The 17,843-nt window shown below is 44.3% G+C and overlaps 1 protein-coding gene across 4 annotated transcripts in view; it reads left to right on the plus strand.

Moving 5' to 3' along the window:
- The first annotated feature begins 130 nt into the window (after positions 1-130).
- Positions 131-17,843, plus strand: part of LOC128299045 (kinase D-interacting substrate of 220 kDa) — a 32,808-nt gene continuing 15,095 nt past the window's right edge. The window contains exon 1 of one of the 4 annotated variants that reach the window (XM_053034887.1): positions 131-945. Coding sequence is in view for 3 of the 4 variants with exons in the window: in XM_053034883.1 (XP_052890843.1) it covers positions 11,399-11,419 (21 nt within the window). In the remaining variant the exon portion in view is untranslated. Of the gene's footprint in view, positions 946-11,176; positions 11,420-17,843 lie in introns of those variants that run through there. The other 3 variants (XM_053034883.1, XM_053034884.1, XM_053034886.1) reach the window with 3 other exon arrangements.

Raw genomic sequence — 17,843 nt, forward strand, 5'->3', positions numbered from 1 at the left:
TTGTCCCAACGCGCTAGCAACACAATTGTGCAACGGGAATACGAGAGAGGGAAAAAGGTACAAAATAAACACACACATTGTCATTTGCTTGCGCTCGTGTGCTCCAATGGTGGTGCGTCTTTCACTCGTTTGCGTACTGTTTTCGTTCTTTCGCAAAGTGTCGTCCTATTGTTCTTTACACACCGTAGGATTACCGTGGTGCAGGACATCGGGGAAAAGAAAAGTTCCATCCCTTATTAGCGTTTCAGCAGTGAAGAAAAACCTCGTCCTGCTACCGTTGTGTGCATATTGTTTCCCGTTCTGTTCGCTGCCTTGTTGTCCCTTATGTTTTCGTGTGTTGCCCCACGTCGAGATAAACCAGGCTCGGGACGAGATGTGCGTGTAATCTTCCGCCACAGACCACAACGGTGCTATATCCTTCCGCATTCGATGCTTGAAGCGTTGTGCAAGAGGTTGTTTCCCGTGCGTCACGAGGCACGATATTAGTTGGCGGTGATTATTGCTAGCACATCGGGAAAGAAAGTGCGCTTCGTCCGATCCAGTGCAAGCGGTAGCAGCAGAACGGAAACGCACCCAGAGAAAAGAGCTTTGCGATTGCGATTGCGTATGTGTGCAAGTGTGTTTGTGTGGTGAAAATTTCCTTCCCGATGCCTTCATCCTTCCGGTGAAAGTGTTGAAAGAAAATAATACTGCCGAACGGTGCTATCCGTCGTCCTGGAAACATCATCACGGTGGCCTTGATATCATAGAAGAAACACCGCGTATAGCAACAGCGAATCAACAACAAAGTCACCAGCAGCTCCAGGCCACAAAGGGCCGGGACCCCCTCACCGTTGTTGGTCGAGCAGCGCAACTAGCCTTACACCACATTTTCAGATAAGACACATCTTGTTGTTTGTTTACACAGAAGATTCCAATTGTAAAGAACCCCTCGTATCCGAGCAGGTGAGTGAATCGTTAGCATTTCATCATCACATTTTCCATTGTAGCGAATGATTTAGATCCCATATATTCGCGCTGCGTGTATTCGCAACACGTTTCCATTCATACCGACTTTGCTGGACATTTGATGGACTAGTGGACTAGTAGCGTACAAACGTCCACATACAGTATGTGACGCATATGACTTGCACGAAGGTTACGCACGTCGATAACGGGACGTTGCGTGGCGACCATGTTGACGGTGACGACAGCAAACGAACATCATGGCCCACTATGCTCGCTCGCGATACACGATATCAAACATTACGCTGCAGCCATCCGCCGTCCCGATCAGCTGAGCGATTCAAATTCCGGTTTTTCTGGGTTGCCGCACCAAAACTGTACCTGTTCGGATACGCGTAGAACCGCATGGGAAAGAAATCATTACCTCTGCTCATTGCAGGTAATGTTTGCTGTTTTTATGCTGGTCGTTAAACCAGCACGGCTCAATGTTCTGCACCATGTTGTAATTTTGCGTGAATTATGAATGAGCAAGTAAGTACAGTATTGCCCATAGAGTGTCTCCCGTATTTACGGTCGACCATTTTCCTCGTCGCGACTCAACCGATATTAATTTTTTTCCTTTCCTTCTATTAATAGCGAAGATCTTTCCTTCCGAGCGTGACTGATTCTTCATTGATTCTTTTCGGGCACTTTATGTGCGGGGTCAAACGCGTGTGTCGTGGCGCTGATTGAAGGCAAATCAAACCCCCGCGAAGCACTGCTGCTACAGTGGTATTTAATTAGCGATGTTCTGAAATACCGATTTGTTGCCGTTTATTAGTGTTGTTTTTAGCTCAAACAGCCGCACTATGACATCACGCTACTAGCATAATGGATTTAGGTATGCGTGGGGCGGGTAAAGGTTTAGGAGACGATCACAGCGTCAAGTCGTTATAAATGGCGCACCCAGGCACTGGTTCGTCCTGATCGTGAACTTTAACAGCATGTCGCGTCCGGTGTGGAACGGTGCTCGTTGCCCCTCAGATATTCAAACCGACGCATGACACATTGTTTTGAAAATGGTCTGTTTTCGTTCAGAAATGCTACACACGCGCGCTTTTTTGTTTGTTCGTTTCTCTACTATACGCGCTGTTTCCGTTAAGCGTGATTTAAACGTTCGCAGACGGATTGGCAATGGTTTGTTTTCGTGCCCGCGCTTATATCCTGATGGTTTGGAATGTGTCGGGATTAATTTTAGCCAATTGTTGCTTGCCTCGCACAGATCTGCCACAATTAATCATGCTAATTGTTTGGGTAAATGGACTAATTTATCACGTGTGATGATTGGACATTGTTCTTTTCTACCCAGAGATGATCGCTTACTTTGGTTCAAGAATGCTAGTGCTAGTTAGAAATTCAGTATTGAGTATTAAAGTCAGAAGTCAGAGTTATAAATAAATTCAGAATTGAGTATTGGGTCCATGAAGTCGGTTAAAAACATTCCAATATCAGGCTTCGACCAATTTGCCGGCTGTGTATGGGTTGGTGCACCGTCCTAGCCAGATATCCGACCAACATACGTTGTTTCTACGATCATAAAATCGTATAACGACTAAAAAAACTGGAACCGAATGGTTTTGACTGTTTTTAGAGCGTTGAATGTATACTTAGCCGGTATAAATTTTAATCAGCTGTACTTGGTACTGTACTAGCTGGTGATTTATATTGTATTTTATATATTTGTGAACAAAACAACACAGAATCGATTGGCTCGATGCCGAAATTTGATCCTTCGGTTAAATTGAAAGATCAACACATTCAAAAAAATTGTCTTCCTGCTTGATCACCCGGGTGGCTTTCGCGTCTTCGCCTTATCAGCAAAAAAGGGTTGGCCAAGATCCACCAACACCACGCTGGGTGGCTAAATTAAGCGCGATTACACATGCCCCCGTAGTCCGACGATCGAGGGAGCAGCTGTCGGTAGAGTAATGAAGGCAGGGAACCGTAGCATTACTTTGTCGCTAATCTTTTCTCACACGTCTTCCGTTCTTCCGACATGGCTGTGCCCACCATCATGCCGGCACTGACAGGTTCGTTTTGGACAGTGGTTTTCCGGCTCCAGCGCGCCGTGCACTATGATCTGGTGGTGTGTCAGTGTCGTAGGCACCGTGTGCTATATTAATTGCGCTCCGCCGTACGCGGGACGCGCTCTGGGTGTCGTTTAGTTTTGACACACCGTACGGCTGATAAGACCACTGCACCAGTCTCCGCCGTCAGTGTTGCACCGGTACGGGACCGTGCAGCATGCTGGTTCGGCTCGATCTTCCAACGATCGACGCATCCGTTGATCGGTGGCAGCAGTAGTTTGCGTGTAGTGTATGTATATCGTGTGTACAAAGCGAAACCAACTTGACGCGATCCCTTCCAAACAGGGATCGGTGACACTTGACGAATTTTGAGTCCCTCGCTCTGTGTGTATTTGTGCTCGACTTTGTTTGCTGTGCGTGAATACGACAAGATGGATCGTCGTCCATTTCTACGCAACCGGGAACTGTCGGAACTATCCCCACTGACGCATTCGACCGCGGGTAGTAGCCAGATCGGTGGGACAGGTGCACCGGGTTTAACGAGAAATCATTCCTACGGTAGCATACTGCCGTACCTTGGCTTCCTGCGCAACTCACTACGACGGTCGGCTTCCTCCTCCAGCCAGGTACGTGACGGAGAACAGCTAATCTTTCCCATCTCATCTGTTTACATCTCGCCATTTGTGCCAACATCGGGTGCCCCAGCCTGCCCCGGGTTTGGACGGACTTTCAATGTTTGCGTACAAAGTCACGGCGTTGACACGGTACGGTTTGTCGTGCCGTGTGCTCTCCGGTGCAGTTGGTGGCTCGAACTGCATGTGTAACTGCCGTTCCGAGCAATAGAAATTGTGTGAATGGGAAATGAAGCTTTTAACAATGATAAGAAATGGATTTTATTTTTATTTAGTTTGTATTTTCCAAATCCTTCTAATAGTACGTTTTACTGTCATTTTGAAACCCATAATTTCATTCTATATTCAATCAAGAACCACCAACTCTTTCCACGATGGATGTTTGTTTACTGATTGTTTGTTTCGATGGTGTGGCGCCTGTGCCCGTTTTGCTATTTTAAATCAGCCCACATGTGCGACCCTGGCTTATTTTAAGTTGTACCGCGCTCGATCACGACCATCGCAATCCCTTATCAACCTCCCGTGGCATTCCCGATCGAATTGCACGAAGCGTGAAATAGAGCGAATGCGTTCAGGGAGCTATTTGTTTTGGGTTTTCATTGTGATGCGGCATCGAAAGCTGCAACCGAACGGTGTAAAACCGCGATTCATCCTCACGTGTTGTGTGATGTACCGCCACCGCTTGTAAGTGTCCGGGATACAACGGTTTGTTGTATTTCCGTGTCTTGCTGTATCTTTCTGTAATCCCTAAGCATGGCTTTCACCCGTGCAGATCTCGTGATGTGCACACTTGTGTGCGGGCGGGATAATTCTTCCTCCCGTAACAATATCACCGACTTCAATTGATACCGCCGACGGGCGGTTATCAGCTTTTGTTTGAGTGCTGTTGTTGTAAGGAGAGAGATAGACAATATTAAAGTTGGTTTTATTTGTGCAAGTGTATGAATACCACTGCTTTAGTAGCTGAGATATGAATCGACGATCGGTATTAGCAACAACCTAAAGATTGTTTTAAATTGTATGTAGAAATCTTAGGAAGCATTAATTGAAATAAAGGCAATAGGCCAAGAGAACCGAGCTGAAATTACGTAGTAAACTCACGATCAATAATTAGCCCTAAAGTGATTCGTTTAGTATTTGAAACTAAAAAATGCTCTTTAGTAGCTAATAGTATTTGGAAACCAATGCATCCACTCCAGTCCCAAAGCCGTAAAATTAGTTTCAACTCCAAAAAATCTGAAGTCGAGTCTGGTTTACTCCAGATTACTTCGAAGTTGATTACGGATTTGACTACGGATTTGACTCCGTAATATTAAGGATTTACGCAGGACTGATCTGAGGGAGTTAATTCGAATTCTTTGCCCATGTCCAACTAGGCTAAGAGTTAAGAATACTTTAGGATTTCGTCACAAATTCGTCAGAAGTTCTCCTTTCTTTAGGGAATGGGGTAACCCTAGCTCAAAAAGACGAGTGTCGAAAAGGTAAGGTTTCTTGTAGTTCAACCTGGTCATGGCACCACAATTGTTTAGCTTCAAGATTTGGTTTTTACTTCTTGATGTAAAACTCTTCACTAATTTGAATTTAAACTATTGTTTTGGAGATTATTCGTTTGTTTCATGAAGACGACGTACAACTACGGTTACTTTACATTCCATTACCTATATGACATCCAGAACCAGGGGAAACGCGTGAGAATTGCTAGTAGCTTTTGCTAGTTATAGCAATAAACAATCATTAAGGCAAGTTCTAACTGTGGACGTGCTAATTGACTTCCGATTGAACGTACCAGCATTGATTTTATTGTGTACAACTGGGTTGATTGCGTACAAGCCGCGGCCTATCATTACTGCCAACGGACCATTATCAGCTACCCACCGAGGCAGCTATCAAATTGATTTTATTGCATCTAACTGGAAGTTGGTTTGTTTATCGTTGCTGAAGTATTGTTTTTTGCGAAATTACAACCATGGTTAACCTTTTTTTTGATGAGTGAGAGAGAATAGATAAATTATTACTAATCAGTAGCACCAAAGTAAGATTAAAAAGAGCAATAGAGTAGATAGGAATTTTGTGTTGGATGCCATATTCCATATGGCTACTAAGGTTTGGTTGCCCAGTTAGAAATGGGGCACTTTGTTTCGATAATATTAGCGCTACCAGTGACCGAAAATGGAAACTTCTGACAGCGTTTTGTTGATAGAAGTAAATACTGGAGAAGCGAAAATTGATTGCGCACAGTCGAGGGTTGGAAACATAATCCATCAGCGTCAATTCGGGAGCTGATGAAACAGTTAATTTTGCCTAAATCGACTGTTACGCGAGTGATTAAAACGAATCAGGAGACTCAGACGAGTGTCAGTAAGGTTCAAACTAAGCGATGGAGTGGAATCGGTGATCGTCAACGGAAGATCACAGCTAACACTAACGTTTCGGACTATGATCTGGCCAAAAATCTCAACGCTGACCGCTCTACGGTACGATGAATCCGACTCCGAGAAGGATTTAAGTGCTTCCGTGCTTGATGAGTAGTATTAACAGTAAAGTCCGAGAATTCCTCCGTCCTTCGCAAAAATGACGAATGGTTTTTTGTTCATTCTTTTTATAAAAAATTATGTCATTACCTTTCTATTATTCATAGAGAGTCATTCAATGGGAATAATGGTAAAAAAGGTGCATGCGTTTCAAACTTCAAAACTCTGTTTGATTTGCCAGGCTTAATAGTTGATCTAAAAGTCCCTTTTAAGCCCTATTTGAGTGATCGACGCTGATAAATTCACATTGCATAGCTCAAGGCGCACTCGGCACAATTGTTCTGTTGAAGGGCTTTCTTATTTTGGCCTTCCCTCGGCAAACGCGCATTGGTGACAAGATAACAGCACGCAAAGATCAGCTGTTGCTGGGTTGGGGACACACGTACGGTACGACGACCCGCAGCTTCCAACCGTCGTTGCTGCGTCGCGACGTTATCGTGCTGTGTGCGTGTGTGGCCATTAAACTGCTCCACCCGTATATCATCCAATCCCCGGCGTCCCGCGTAATGCTACCGGCGCGGAATCGTAATAAAATAATTTTAATCACAGATACTGACACTGATTCTCACGAGAGCCGCCGTCGCGATGATGTGTTTGGTGCGTACGCCGCCACGCTGTACGAGTTGTGGTTGCACACCCTGTGTGAGAGTGTCTCTGTATGAGCTACAAGTGGCTACGGCGTCGTGGACTTTTCCCGCGTCACGGTGTACTGTCTGTGCTCAGTAGACGAATGTTCACACGACCGGTCGGATCGCGTTCGAGACGTGTCGGTGGTTTCCTCTGCCTCGGCTGCGATAGCGGGTGTCATACGATCGATCCGTACCGAGCCGCATTATCTCTACCCGGTGCTGGTGTTCACCCTAGTTGCGTGAAGAAAAGTGCGTGGCAGTGTCACAAGTGTTAGCAACCAGATCACAGTTCCGCCGGGTTGGTTCGTGATCCGGAACTTTGCAACTTGATCGGTGATAGAATTCTATCGTTAAATGTTTCCGGGCTCGTGCTTGAGCGCGATGTATGTTGCCAGATAAAAGCATCTCCGCAGTACCCCACCCAAAACACTATTGACATCTCCAATGTCGTGGGATGCTCATTATCTGCTCCTCATCAAGCGTTGTGTTTATGAAGGTGTACCCTTCGATTTACAAGCAAGCAACCGGTAACCTTAATAGGCGGAAGGTCCTTCGTGGACGCTAGCAACAGAACGGCCGATTGTGCTGTGCAGTTTTCGCACTTGTGGGCAACGCGGGCAAACGGGCGGAGGTGCTTAAGGCGACAAAATGTTTAAAAGCAAACATCGGTCCGCCGGCCACGAGCATCACCATCATCACCATCAGCAGGTAAATATAGATCCGGACGGTTGCATCGATTTAAAGTGGGACGCAAGGGCCTCCGATCGACGTCCGGACGTCCGCGAAGTGGAAGTAGAATTATAACAAACCGTCAACGAAAAAGGCATCTGCAATCCCGAGTCGGTTGTGATCTTCACCACGTTCGTTGTTGGGGGAGCGCATGGTGGTGTTTATCTACGACACGAAGAATGGATGTTTGCTTCTTGGTGGAACACGGCTTCAAACCGAACTGTTCTTGTGTCATGCATGCTGGACGTGTTCCACTGGCTGGCTGTGTGAAATGTTTAAAAGCGACCAAAAACCAAACACTGCACACAGAGCCGCAGCGTTACACAGCGGGACGGAATTCGCCTGCAAGCGGATGTATTTCCAATGTTCCGAAGCGAAGAGACACTTCAGGCGAAAACCGATGGTCACGGGTGTTTGTTATTTGCAAAAAGATATCAACCGCACTGGCCACGGGATCTCTTATCAGCACGATGTACAAGAGCAACCATAAAGGCCCATTCGATAGGACAACTTGACACTGTGACGGTGCTTTCCTCTCTTATCATGTTTGTGTGCGGCAGGGTGGACGGATATTTTCCCATGTGTGGCGCTCGTTAGCCAATTAACATTCAACACGACGAAACACGTTGTTTGCCATCACTTATTGCTGTGGTTGTTTAATTAAAGAAGAAGAGCCCCCCGTATTATCCTGGCCGTTCAGCTCGCGGAGGTGGTATCCGACAATGACCGGTTGCGTGGGATATAGGTCGTAGGAAAAGAAAAATACGGCACACACTGTGATTGTACCTCGCTGAATGGTACTTAATAAACCCTCGAAGGGACTATAATTCATCGTTCATCGACACTCGGGGACGTTATCGGGATAAAGCCCATGAGTGTACGGGGTATTAAGCTGTCTGATTTACAATCATCAGTCAAGCTGCTCTCGGTGTGTACTCATCATAAAACAATATGGTGGTCAAATGGACAATAAATTTTCCTTCATCAAACTTCGTCAAAGGTGGTTCTAATGTATTCTAATTGATGTCCTTTACTAATGATAATGACATCAAAGTCATTGGGTGTCATTATGGACGCTGCCTTTGCCTTTGCTTTTGTGGGACGAGCAAGAGGATGAGGTTACAAACTTTACATTAAGTGTTGTTAAAACTTTTTTTATTGAGGTAATAGACGCGAGCGAGCGGATCGTCATCTTCCTCTTGACAAGACGTGACTTAAGGCCGACCTGACGATGACAAACTTTCCACATGATCATGCATAACTCGATAAAATCTTGCAGCATATTGATTCAATTACACGCGATAAAGTAAACGATTAGGAATACATACGATAGCATGGTAGAAGCGTTCTTATCTTAATAATTGCGCTAAAAAATGTATTCCAAAGATGTATTCTTGAACACCTTCCATTTGGAACTGTTGGACAGATTTCGATCATCAATCAATCATTGTTTATCGAAGTTCCCTAACATTACCCTTAAGCGCAACGATGTTCTTTTTTTTTCGTTCACAATATTTCCTCCAGTCACTTTTACTCCTACAAATAAATTTCGGCATCTTAAAAAGAACAAAAAAACAGCAAAAATGTTGCTTCCATTCATTGCCATCATACTTCATTCCTTCTCCGCCGTGCATGTTTTGTTAGTTTTGTGTGTTGTTTTAAACCGGAAACAAAATCTCAAACGGATATTGGTTTCAATGTTGCTGTGCTCTCGATGGTGTTGTTGTTTCTGGTACGAGAACATGTTTTACTAGAGCAGTAAGAACTATTCTCAGATATATTAGACTGAGCTCTTGTATTAAATAGCTTCTATTCATCAGTAGGAATGGCATTATAGCTAGATGTAGAGCTCCACCGAATCATTCGCTGGTGCCGTGACCAGGATGGCTGGCTGTACCGACATCTTCAGTGTGGCATAGCGTTCTAGCGTAATAGTTACTATAATGTAATGGTTTACTTCCATGTTAGCGGAATCTATACGTGCTAGAATAGAACGATTTTAGATCCACCTTCTTCCACCTGGCTTCGGCATAGAATAGAAGCATTAGATCGCGATATTCTTGTATTATCGTATTCATTTCCGCTGAACAAATCAAAATCAACAAATCAAAGATAGATTTTCGTTATAAATTGGGCAGGGGTTTCCACTATGTTTCCAACAGAGAGTGTCCTTAAAATTATGGAGCTTATTTTACTGTTTATTTTATGCTAGTTTTAGCATTGTTCACATCCGGTAATTGTCGAAGCTTTTCGAAACAGTTTGCAATCTTATGTTAGTCTAAACACTATTGGTACTTCGGTATAAATCCATATTTTAAGGTACCTAAACCTGGAAACCCCTGGAATCGAATTGATTGGCGTAAATCATGACTCAGTATGTCTAGTGGTTCAATTGGCAGTGTCATCTAACTATTAAGTGTCGATTGATCGTCTAGTGACCTCGACCTTCGATGTAAACAAATATGATTGAAACATATTTCTTACAAATTCATCATTCCAAGATAAGGAGGTGATCTCATACAAACGGAAGCTGCTCTAGGTGCGTTTGCTTAGCCAGCTCGCATAATAGTAACATAATCGTTGTAACTAATCGGAATGACTGCTTCTATACTCTGGCCCGTTTGTTTAAACTCCCGATCCACGTCTAACCTTTCGCTCGTCCTGTTCCCTCCCTCCAGGATTGTTTGTTTTGGTTTTCTTTATTTTCCTTTTTTTAAACCTCCCCATGCTGCTGCATTGCCGGTTAGTGGCGTTTTAATGTTTTGAAGTTTTAGAATGCTACTAAGCGCCGCGCTAGCCAAACATTAGTCGTTAGCCGAATGTCCGGCATGCTCCGAATGATAACTGATCGTACTGTTGTGTTGTCCGTCTCTTATGCGTCGATTTTGCTGTTTTATTTCCAGACTCTGTTGTGTTTGTTTCGTTCGAACGCTCCTCAGACATGTGTGTCGTTTGTTCAGCTGTGTGTTAAACGTCCGTTCCGATTCTCCACCCCTTCCGTTCGCAGAATAGAGTAGAGCGACCAAAAGAATAAAAAACGAACCATAATCATCAAAGACTCGAACTTGCAACGGGCGTTGGGTGGCGTTCTGTGGATCATTCCTTCAGGCTCTTTCGTGTGCTCATTTGTATGTTGCTCGTGTACGGATGGACAATGAGGAAGTTTTCACAGGGTGCCAGTGCGGCCTAGCTAGACGCATAACGCATTAAGACACCGCTGGATACCGAATATTGAAGGATCCGTCACTAACCAAGCGCAGAGTCCAACATTTAGCAGCGTGGACCAAAAGTTACCACAATTCTAACCACTCGTGACAATCAACGTTTTGTACATCATCTTCACAAGTGACCATTACCGCGTCTTCGGTTTCTTTAGTCGCATGGATGGAGACAAGAGCTACGATCACGTGAAGGCTTTGGTGAGCAGCATTCACGGATCGTTCGCCGATGCATCTTTGCTGGATCGCACTAACAACAACAGCCCATCCGGGTTGCGTACGACCGCGACCACACCGTCCAGAACGCCGTCACCTACGCCGTCACCTTCGCCGGATGTTGGCCGGACGACCACAGAGGATGACTCGCATGCGCAGACTGCTACGTTTCCGGCCGACGGTCAGGAACGGGCCGCGGCCGACGGTGCCGCCGCACCGGCCCCGACTGGTCCAACGGAAACTACCGGTGCGCCGGTCACCGGGCCCGGTAACAGCAACAGCAGCAGTACACCGACAAGGCTACTGCACCACCGGTTGCGCATACCTTCGCTGGTCGTAACAAGCTCGCTTTCGCCTTACCATCCAAGCAATCTGCTCGCCGCCAGCGCCGACCCTGACCATACGACGCCCAGGCGGTTCAGTTTTGCGATCATGAGACGTCACTCCAATACGGTACCTACCTACAACTTTGCCAAATGTCCATTCGCTCCAAACGCTCTGTGCCCGCCATTTTATAGCGCAATCCCGACACCATTCCAAATCACGTGAAATTCGTTTGTGTGTTTGTGTGAACCAGTCCCTCCCAAACAAAAAAAAAACCAAGCTCCATCCTTCATGATCGTGTCTTGCTGTCACTGCTACTACCTACTACGTTACTAGTTGCGCTGCTGTTAGTGCCATTCTTTGACCGCTCTTTCTCCCTTTTCTAATGCCTCTTTAACACTCCTGCTGTCACTTCTCTTGTTGCATTAGACATAGCCGAAGTTCACTAACTCTATTCTGTCCAACTTGTTTCTGAATGTCGACGCAAATCATTTTCCAAATTTCATTAGCAACAAACCTCTTTCTATTGTGAATTTTTCATCTCTGTTACTGTGTGCGTTAATTTTTTCTTTCCGTTTTGTGCTTTCATGTTTTGTTTACCCTTGTATTAACACGTCCGTATGGATCGTTAGACGGTTCTGTTCCCATCAGTCTTATGTGTGTTACTCTTGTTTGCCCTTGTCAATTGGCAATTGTCACGTTAACACAAACTAATCCTGTTGAAGACTTTATTCCAACAAGAACACCTACCTTTTCGAATGATGAATTTTGTTCCTATACTTCTACTGTTTAATGCGTAATGCACGCCACTGTGCCTGTGATGAGTGTGTACGATATTACATTTTATCACTCTTTGTGTACAGTTTGTTTGATGTATCTACTTGCTCTGTAGTGTTTACTTTAATGTTTTAAGATAGTTTTGAGTTTGAGTGTATTCGTAGCGTAATTTATACATGCAGTAGAAATTGTTTGTGTTTGTTTGGATTATTTTATTTGACATTTTCTTCTGTTTCTCTACCGTTTTATAATATCTTAATTTATTGATTAATATCATGAAAACTTTAGTAAAAAACTATTGAAGTATGTATATTAACATATGCACACCACTTTCAAATGTAAACATATCGTACTCACTGTGATTCAATGCTGCCTGTTTGTAATAGTGTACCCCATGGTAATGACTAGGCAGTCTAAATGGCTCGAAACGGGATCACCTGCCACATTATGGTGCTGTGCAAGAAGTAAATATTTGGCAACATCTCAACACGTTTTTTTGTGTTTTTGTTTCGTTGGATGTATTCCCGTCCTATGTAGAACCATAGGCTGTGGAAACGTGTAAGACGGTCATCGTCTCAGCCGGCTTCAAAAGAAACCGTCCGTTAATCTGTGACAAATTAGAAGATAGTTTGCTGCACGGCCACAATGCCAGTGACAGCAAATGCAACAAATTGGCCGGCATTACTTAGCAAATTACTGTCATTGCTCAAGATAGCTGTGTGAATCGGATTATAGAGATGAATGCGCATGGTGCAAATATTTACATGCATTAGTGTTGTTTGGTTGCAACGCTGCACAATTCCCGTGACGTCCCAACGTCCCAAGACACAAACAACGCTTACAGGATTCATTGAAATTCAAATGTTTTTGCTGTGTGAATGCGTTTACTATTGCTAAGGTCTGTTGCCAGCGTCGTACGCGACAAAGTGTTAGCTGTACGGAGCGATGCGAATTCAGGATATTGATATCGTACTTCGAGACGGAATCGCTGCATCCATCCATTTAATTCGTGGGTATGAGCTGCATTTTAATGTATTTAAACACAACTTATCCTCGTCAATGATAAGATGCGGAATTCGAATAACATATTTATGAGCAAAAGCATGGCAGGAACGTGTTGTTGTGTTATTGCGTTCTTTTGGTTTGATGGAGCAATAAACATGTTGCCACACTGTGCTGCGTAGTAGCGGCGGGCCGGTGGTGTTTTGGTAACGGCGCCAGCTCTTCACACGACTAGACCGCTCCAAACTCCCATTCGGACCAATCTTCCGTACGCAGGATTGACTAAATTCGGCTGCGGGTAGATAAAGTCAAAGAAAGTCAGTAATGACAGTCCTAGACATTAAAGACCTCTTGAGGTTGTTGTTGTACCGATAAAGAAGTACTGTGTATTAATGACAATTGCGGACATTGTTCCCAAAAAGGTAGTCTCTGTAAAGTCTCTGTCATGAATGGTGTCAGGGTTCAGCTGCTTCCGATTTCCGGCAGCTTTTACCCTTCATTCCATCCATCCAATAGGTTCGTTTTGCTCCTCTACCCGAACTGACCAGTACATTCTTGGTGGACCATCACATCTCGTCTGTGTGAAGGAGTGGCCCAATTCTGAGATTATCCAGGACTAACTATGCTTACTGTTACTGGAACGTAACAAGGATCTACTAAGGTAATCAATTTTGTGGCATTCTGATCTAGTAGATCATTGAACTAATGAACTTTTATGGTCCGATCAATATACCGATGATTCGATGATCGCTTCTCTATTGTGCAGAGAACTTGATTCGCCAGATTCCGGAGATTTAGTGGACCAGTGGACATTGAGATGTAGATGACATGTATGACATGTAGAAGAAGACTAGAACCTATTTGGCAGAAGATTGATAACGCAAGTCTTAATCAACAGCCCAATCCGACCTAAAATATCGTCTTAACAGACAGGGTGACAGACAGGCATGAATCACTTATTCATTACTGGGAACTGTGAAGCGATGCTAGATACTCCATATCCCTGTGCCAGTGAAACCAACAGCACACGGAGATGAACAGTTCTCGGAAAAATCTCGGTGCACTTGTTAGCAACGCAACGAGTGTCGTCAGCCTGGAATACACGTGGTGGATAGGTGGTGGTTTCTTCCTGTTACTGCTGCGGGCGACATCAATTTGTGTGATCAGCCTCGAACGCTTCGAACGATCGATGCAAACTTCTCTTTTAATTCGCTCGCCGTGTCTCTTTGTCTCTCGTGTCATCGCGGCGGTTCGGTTCAACTCTCCGTTCAGCTCGCGGTGTCTCTGTTGTTTGCAGTGCTTGGGGGATTTGCGATCGTGCTGCTGCTAATCAAACACCGCATCAGCTGGAATACCTGTTTTCCGATCGGTAGGTGTTTCTTGCCAGGGTTCGTTGGGAGTGAAGTGCGTACCCCCGTACCACCGTAGTACCGGTGGACGGGAGGATAAACGGCGCGTGCGTTTTCATCCAATGCGTCGGGCCAATGCTGGCGGGGTTCGTTCGTTCAGTCTGTGTAGCGCGCTCGAACGCGACTGATCGAACCGAGTGCCGCGATCGGTTTGGTGCGCGCGTGTGTTCCACCCCCGGGGTCTCGCGCCCTTTTCTGATCTCATTTCGGACCGAAACATTGGTGGTTGTGTTCCGTCACCGATTGCATCCGCGCCCGGCACATAATGCACAGTGTCAGAATTGGTGCAGATGTCGTTGGCGGCTGGTGGTACGATCGTGTCCTTCCGGGAGGAATCGAAATCGTTGTGCACTCACTGTGTTACTAGTGCATCTATGCTAATATAGGCTTTATATTCGGTTACTACCACCGTGCAGTGTGTTCAAGTTGCCAAACCATCGTCCTCTGTAAGGAAGCCGTTCCTCATAAAATATTGTGTGTACCTTTGTGCCGTCAGTTTCGGTTTGTGGTTGGATTTTTGTGTGCGTTTTTTAAAATTCCAAATCCTTAACTCAACCATGGAGTCCTTATGGAGTATCCTTAAACAGCTTCTTACAATATTCCTCCTGTGCTCGTGTTTGTGTGTGTGTTTGCTTGTATACAAACTAACCGAGTTGTTTAAAGTTGTTAAAAGGTTTAATTTACGTTCTATCAAAGCTTTTACATTCTTGCGCATTTCCATTCACGTTCTGAAATGGCGTCGTAATTCCATTTCCGGAGAAGTAGAGCAAGCAGCTCTCGCTGTAATGTAATGGAACAGATATAGCACCCAAGAAATTCAAGTGATACAGCAAATTTGTTTGGAATTGTTTTGTTGAGAAATTGTTTTTGAAGCGGCCTAATTTCGTATATCTTTTTCTGTAGTAGTAAAAGAAAGTAATTAGTATTGGTTTTTTGCATATGATCGCTTTTATTATTTGTCGATACAACATATTTATCGACATCCAGGGAAGGAGTGTCTAATTCAATCATTTCGCGTATATTTATGCATATCTGATGCAACTGTGACTGGCAAAGTCCGGATTTTCCTTGAAAACTAGTACGACTGGTCAGTGTCATCTGGTAAAAATGTTATCTCGTGAAGTTGACCGTCAAACATAACGTGGGAATCCCTGCAGACTTGATCCTCAACATTACTGCATTGGCTTAATAAAACAGATCCATAACATTACCAGTTTCCAACAATTGGGATAATTAGTTTTTGCACATTTATTGGAACAGCATGGCCGATTTGGGCTTGACAGCAGAGCGTAGTGTTATGAACATCAGCACGCACATGCTGATGACGCAGGTTTGGACAGGTTTCCAGTCAAACGGCGGCTTTAGAGTGGACAAGATACAAGATTTTTTCATCCTCAACTTAAAATTTGGTCCAATATTTCAACTTTTGGGGATGTTCGCGCAGCCACATCCCAAAAGAACGGGCCATCTGCATTGGGTAAAACCATCGATGGTCTATCAAGACAACTGGCGGGTGTAGAATCACTGTAGAAGAAGAACAAGTTTTAGTCATTTAATTCTTGCCGGAAATCTTGGTTATCTTCTTGCTCGCCTTAGCAAGATCGTAAACATTTCGTTAACCCGCGATTGATAACGGATCATATAGGCCGGTGGACGGGCTGGCGTTGTGCTTCTATATATATAACCCTCATATGCAATTTATGGTTCCTCTCGTGTACAATTTATATTGGTTGGAACAAACCCCGTCCAGTTGAGCCGTTCTCCATTCTTTTTTTGGCTGCAACAAAAGAAAAGATTCATCGCTTTTGCAATAAATGACGCTCAAATGTAAAGCTTTCTTAGAAATTTCGCGCACGGAACTCAGATGGGAAGCGGTAAATCCAACGTTGCGTTGTCCCACACAGCGAGATACTCCAAAAAAGGGCGACTTAACCGAATTGATGGCACAAAAGGAAACCTTACAGAATGAATATAATTTATCTTTGCCAAACCACAATCCAATCACGCGGTTCTCCACGAAAACGGTTCTCGTTGCGTGCACAGCAGGCGGTTTTGTGCGAAAATCGGGCGAAAAATAAAATCAGAAATACGAAAAGTGCCCCAAACGGGAATCTCACGCAAGCAGTGTTCGCAAGGTACCATAAACCGATCTCACCTGCCGTTCGCTACGCACGATCGTGTGTTCCTCACCAAGCGGGAGTTGACCAAAGAAAGTCCATACAGCTTCCTTCTCTCTCTCACGCTAACAAAGTGTATGTGTGTGTGTGTGTGTGTTCCTGTATACGTATTTGTGTGTAGTTGAGATCTGTAGTGGTAATTTTGTGTAAACCATCCGCATCCTCGCATCCCTATTCTACTAAGGATTTATCACGAGGCACTTTTGTACTCGGCTGTTACCGAGATGAAAGTGATCGGATATGATGAGCTGATCCTGAACGTTCAGCGCCTGAAGGCGTACGGCCGTCGCATTACCCGATCGTCCAAAGTGCATGTATGTAAATAACTTCCACTGTAACCATTCCCTCTAAACGAAATTCTCAAGCAAACCGCTCTCGGGTAGCTCCACTTTGATCTCTTGCATCCTCCAGTACTTGTCACCCAGTACTATGTTACTTGCTACACTAACAAGATCCGCGATCCGCGTTCCGCACATCACTTCCAAGGATTTTGCAAAACAACTAATATCGATGCGGCTACGGCGTAAAATCTCATCTGACTCGTTGTTTCTAATCTATATGTATCCAACATCAAAACAACAACATAACAAAGTTAAAAATTTGCTCAGCGACGTCACTCATGGGGAGGTGAGTCATCTCGCATCAAACGGCCAATGACGAAGTTTAACTGATATCCGGTATTTCCCAATTTGGACTTTTTAGTATTATCCAAAGAAGTTCGAATACACCATGCAGAAAGCTATAATCAAGAGCAAAAGAAAACTAGTAGATGATCTTCTGTCTGGAATGCATATTCTGGAAGCTAATGTGAATAAAAATAATTGACTGAAAATGTGCCAAGGTTGTACCGATGAAAGCCTTGTCTCGAAGATGTTGAGTTGTGGTGAAGTTAGAATTTGTAAGGTCAAGTGGTAATGTAAAGTAATTAGGAATGTTTAATCTCTGTATGAAGAGTTTCATATCTTAATTAAATTCGAATATTAATACGCTGTGTCCAGTAAAGAGCCCATCATTGAGAAGGCCGTTTTGGATATTTATAATTGAATTCTTGCTTGTAAAAAAATGCTTGAACGGATAGGGATATTAGAAGGGACAAACACGTCCAAAATAAGCCGTTTAAAATGAGTATAACACCATATCGACATAGTGATAAGTTTTAGTTACTTATGCTTATTTACGCCTCCGGTT

Source organism: Anopheles moucheti, chromosome 2 (assembly GCF_943734755.1).
Source record: "Anopheles moucheti chromosome 2, idAnoMoucSN_F20_07, whole genome shotgun sequence".
Lineage (NCBI taxonomy): Eukaryota > Metazoa > Arthropoda > Insecta > Diptera > Culicidae > Anopheles > Anopheles moucheti.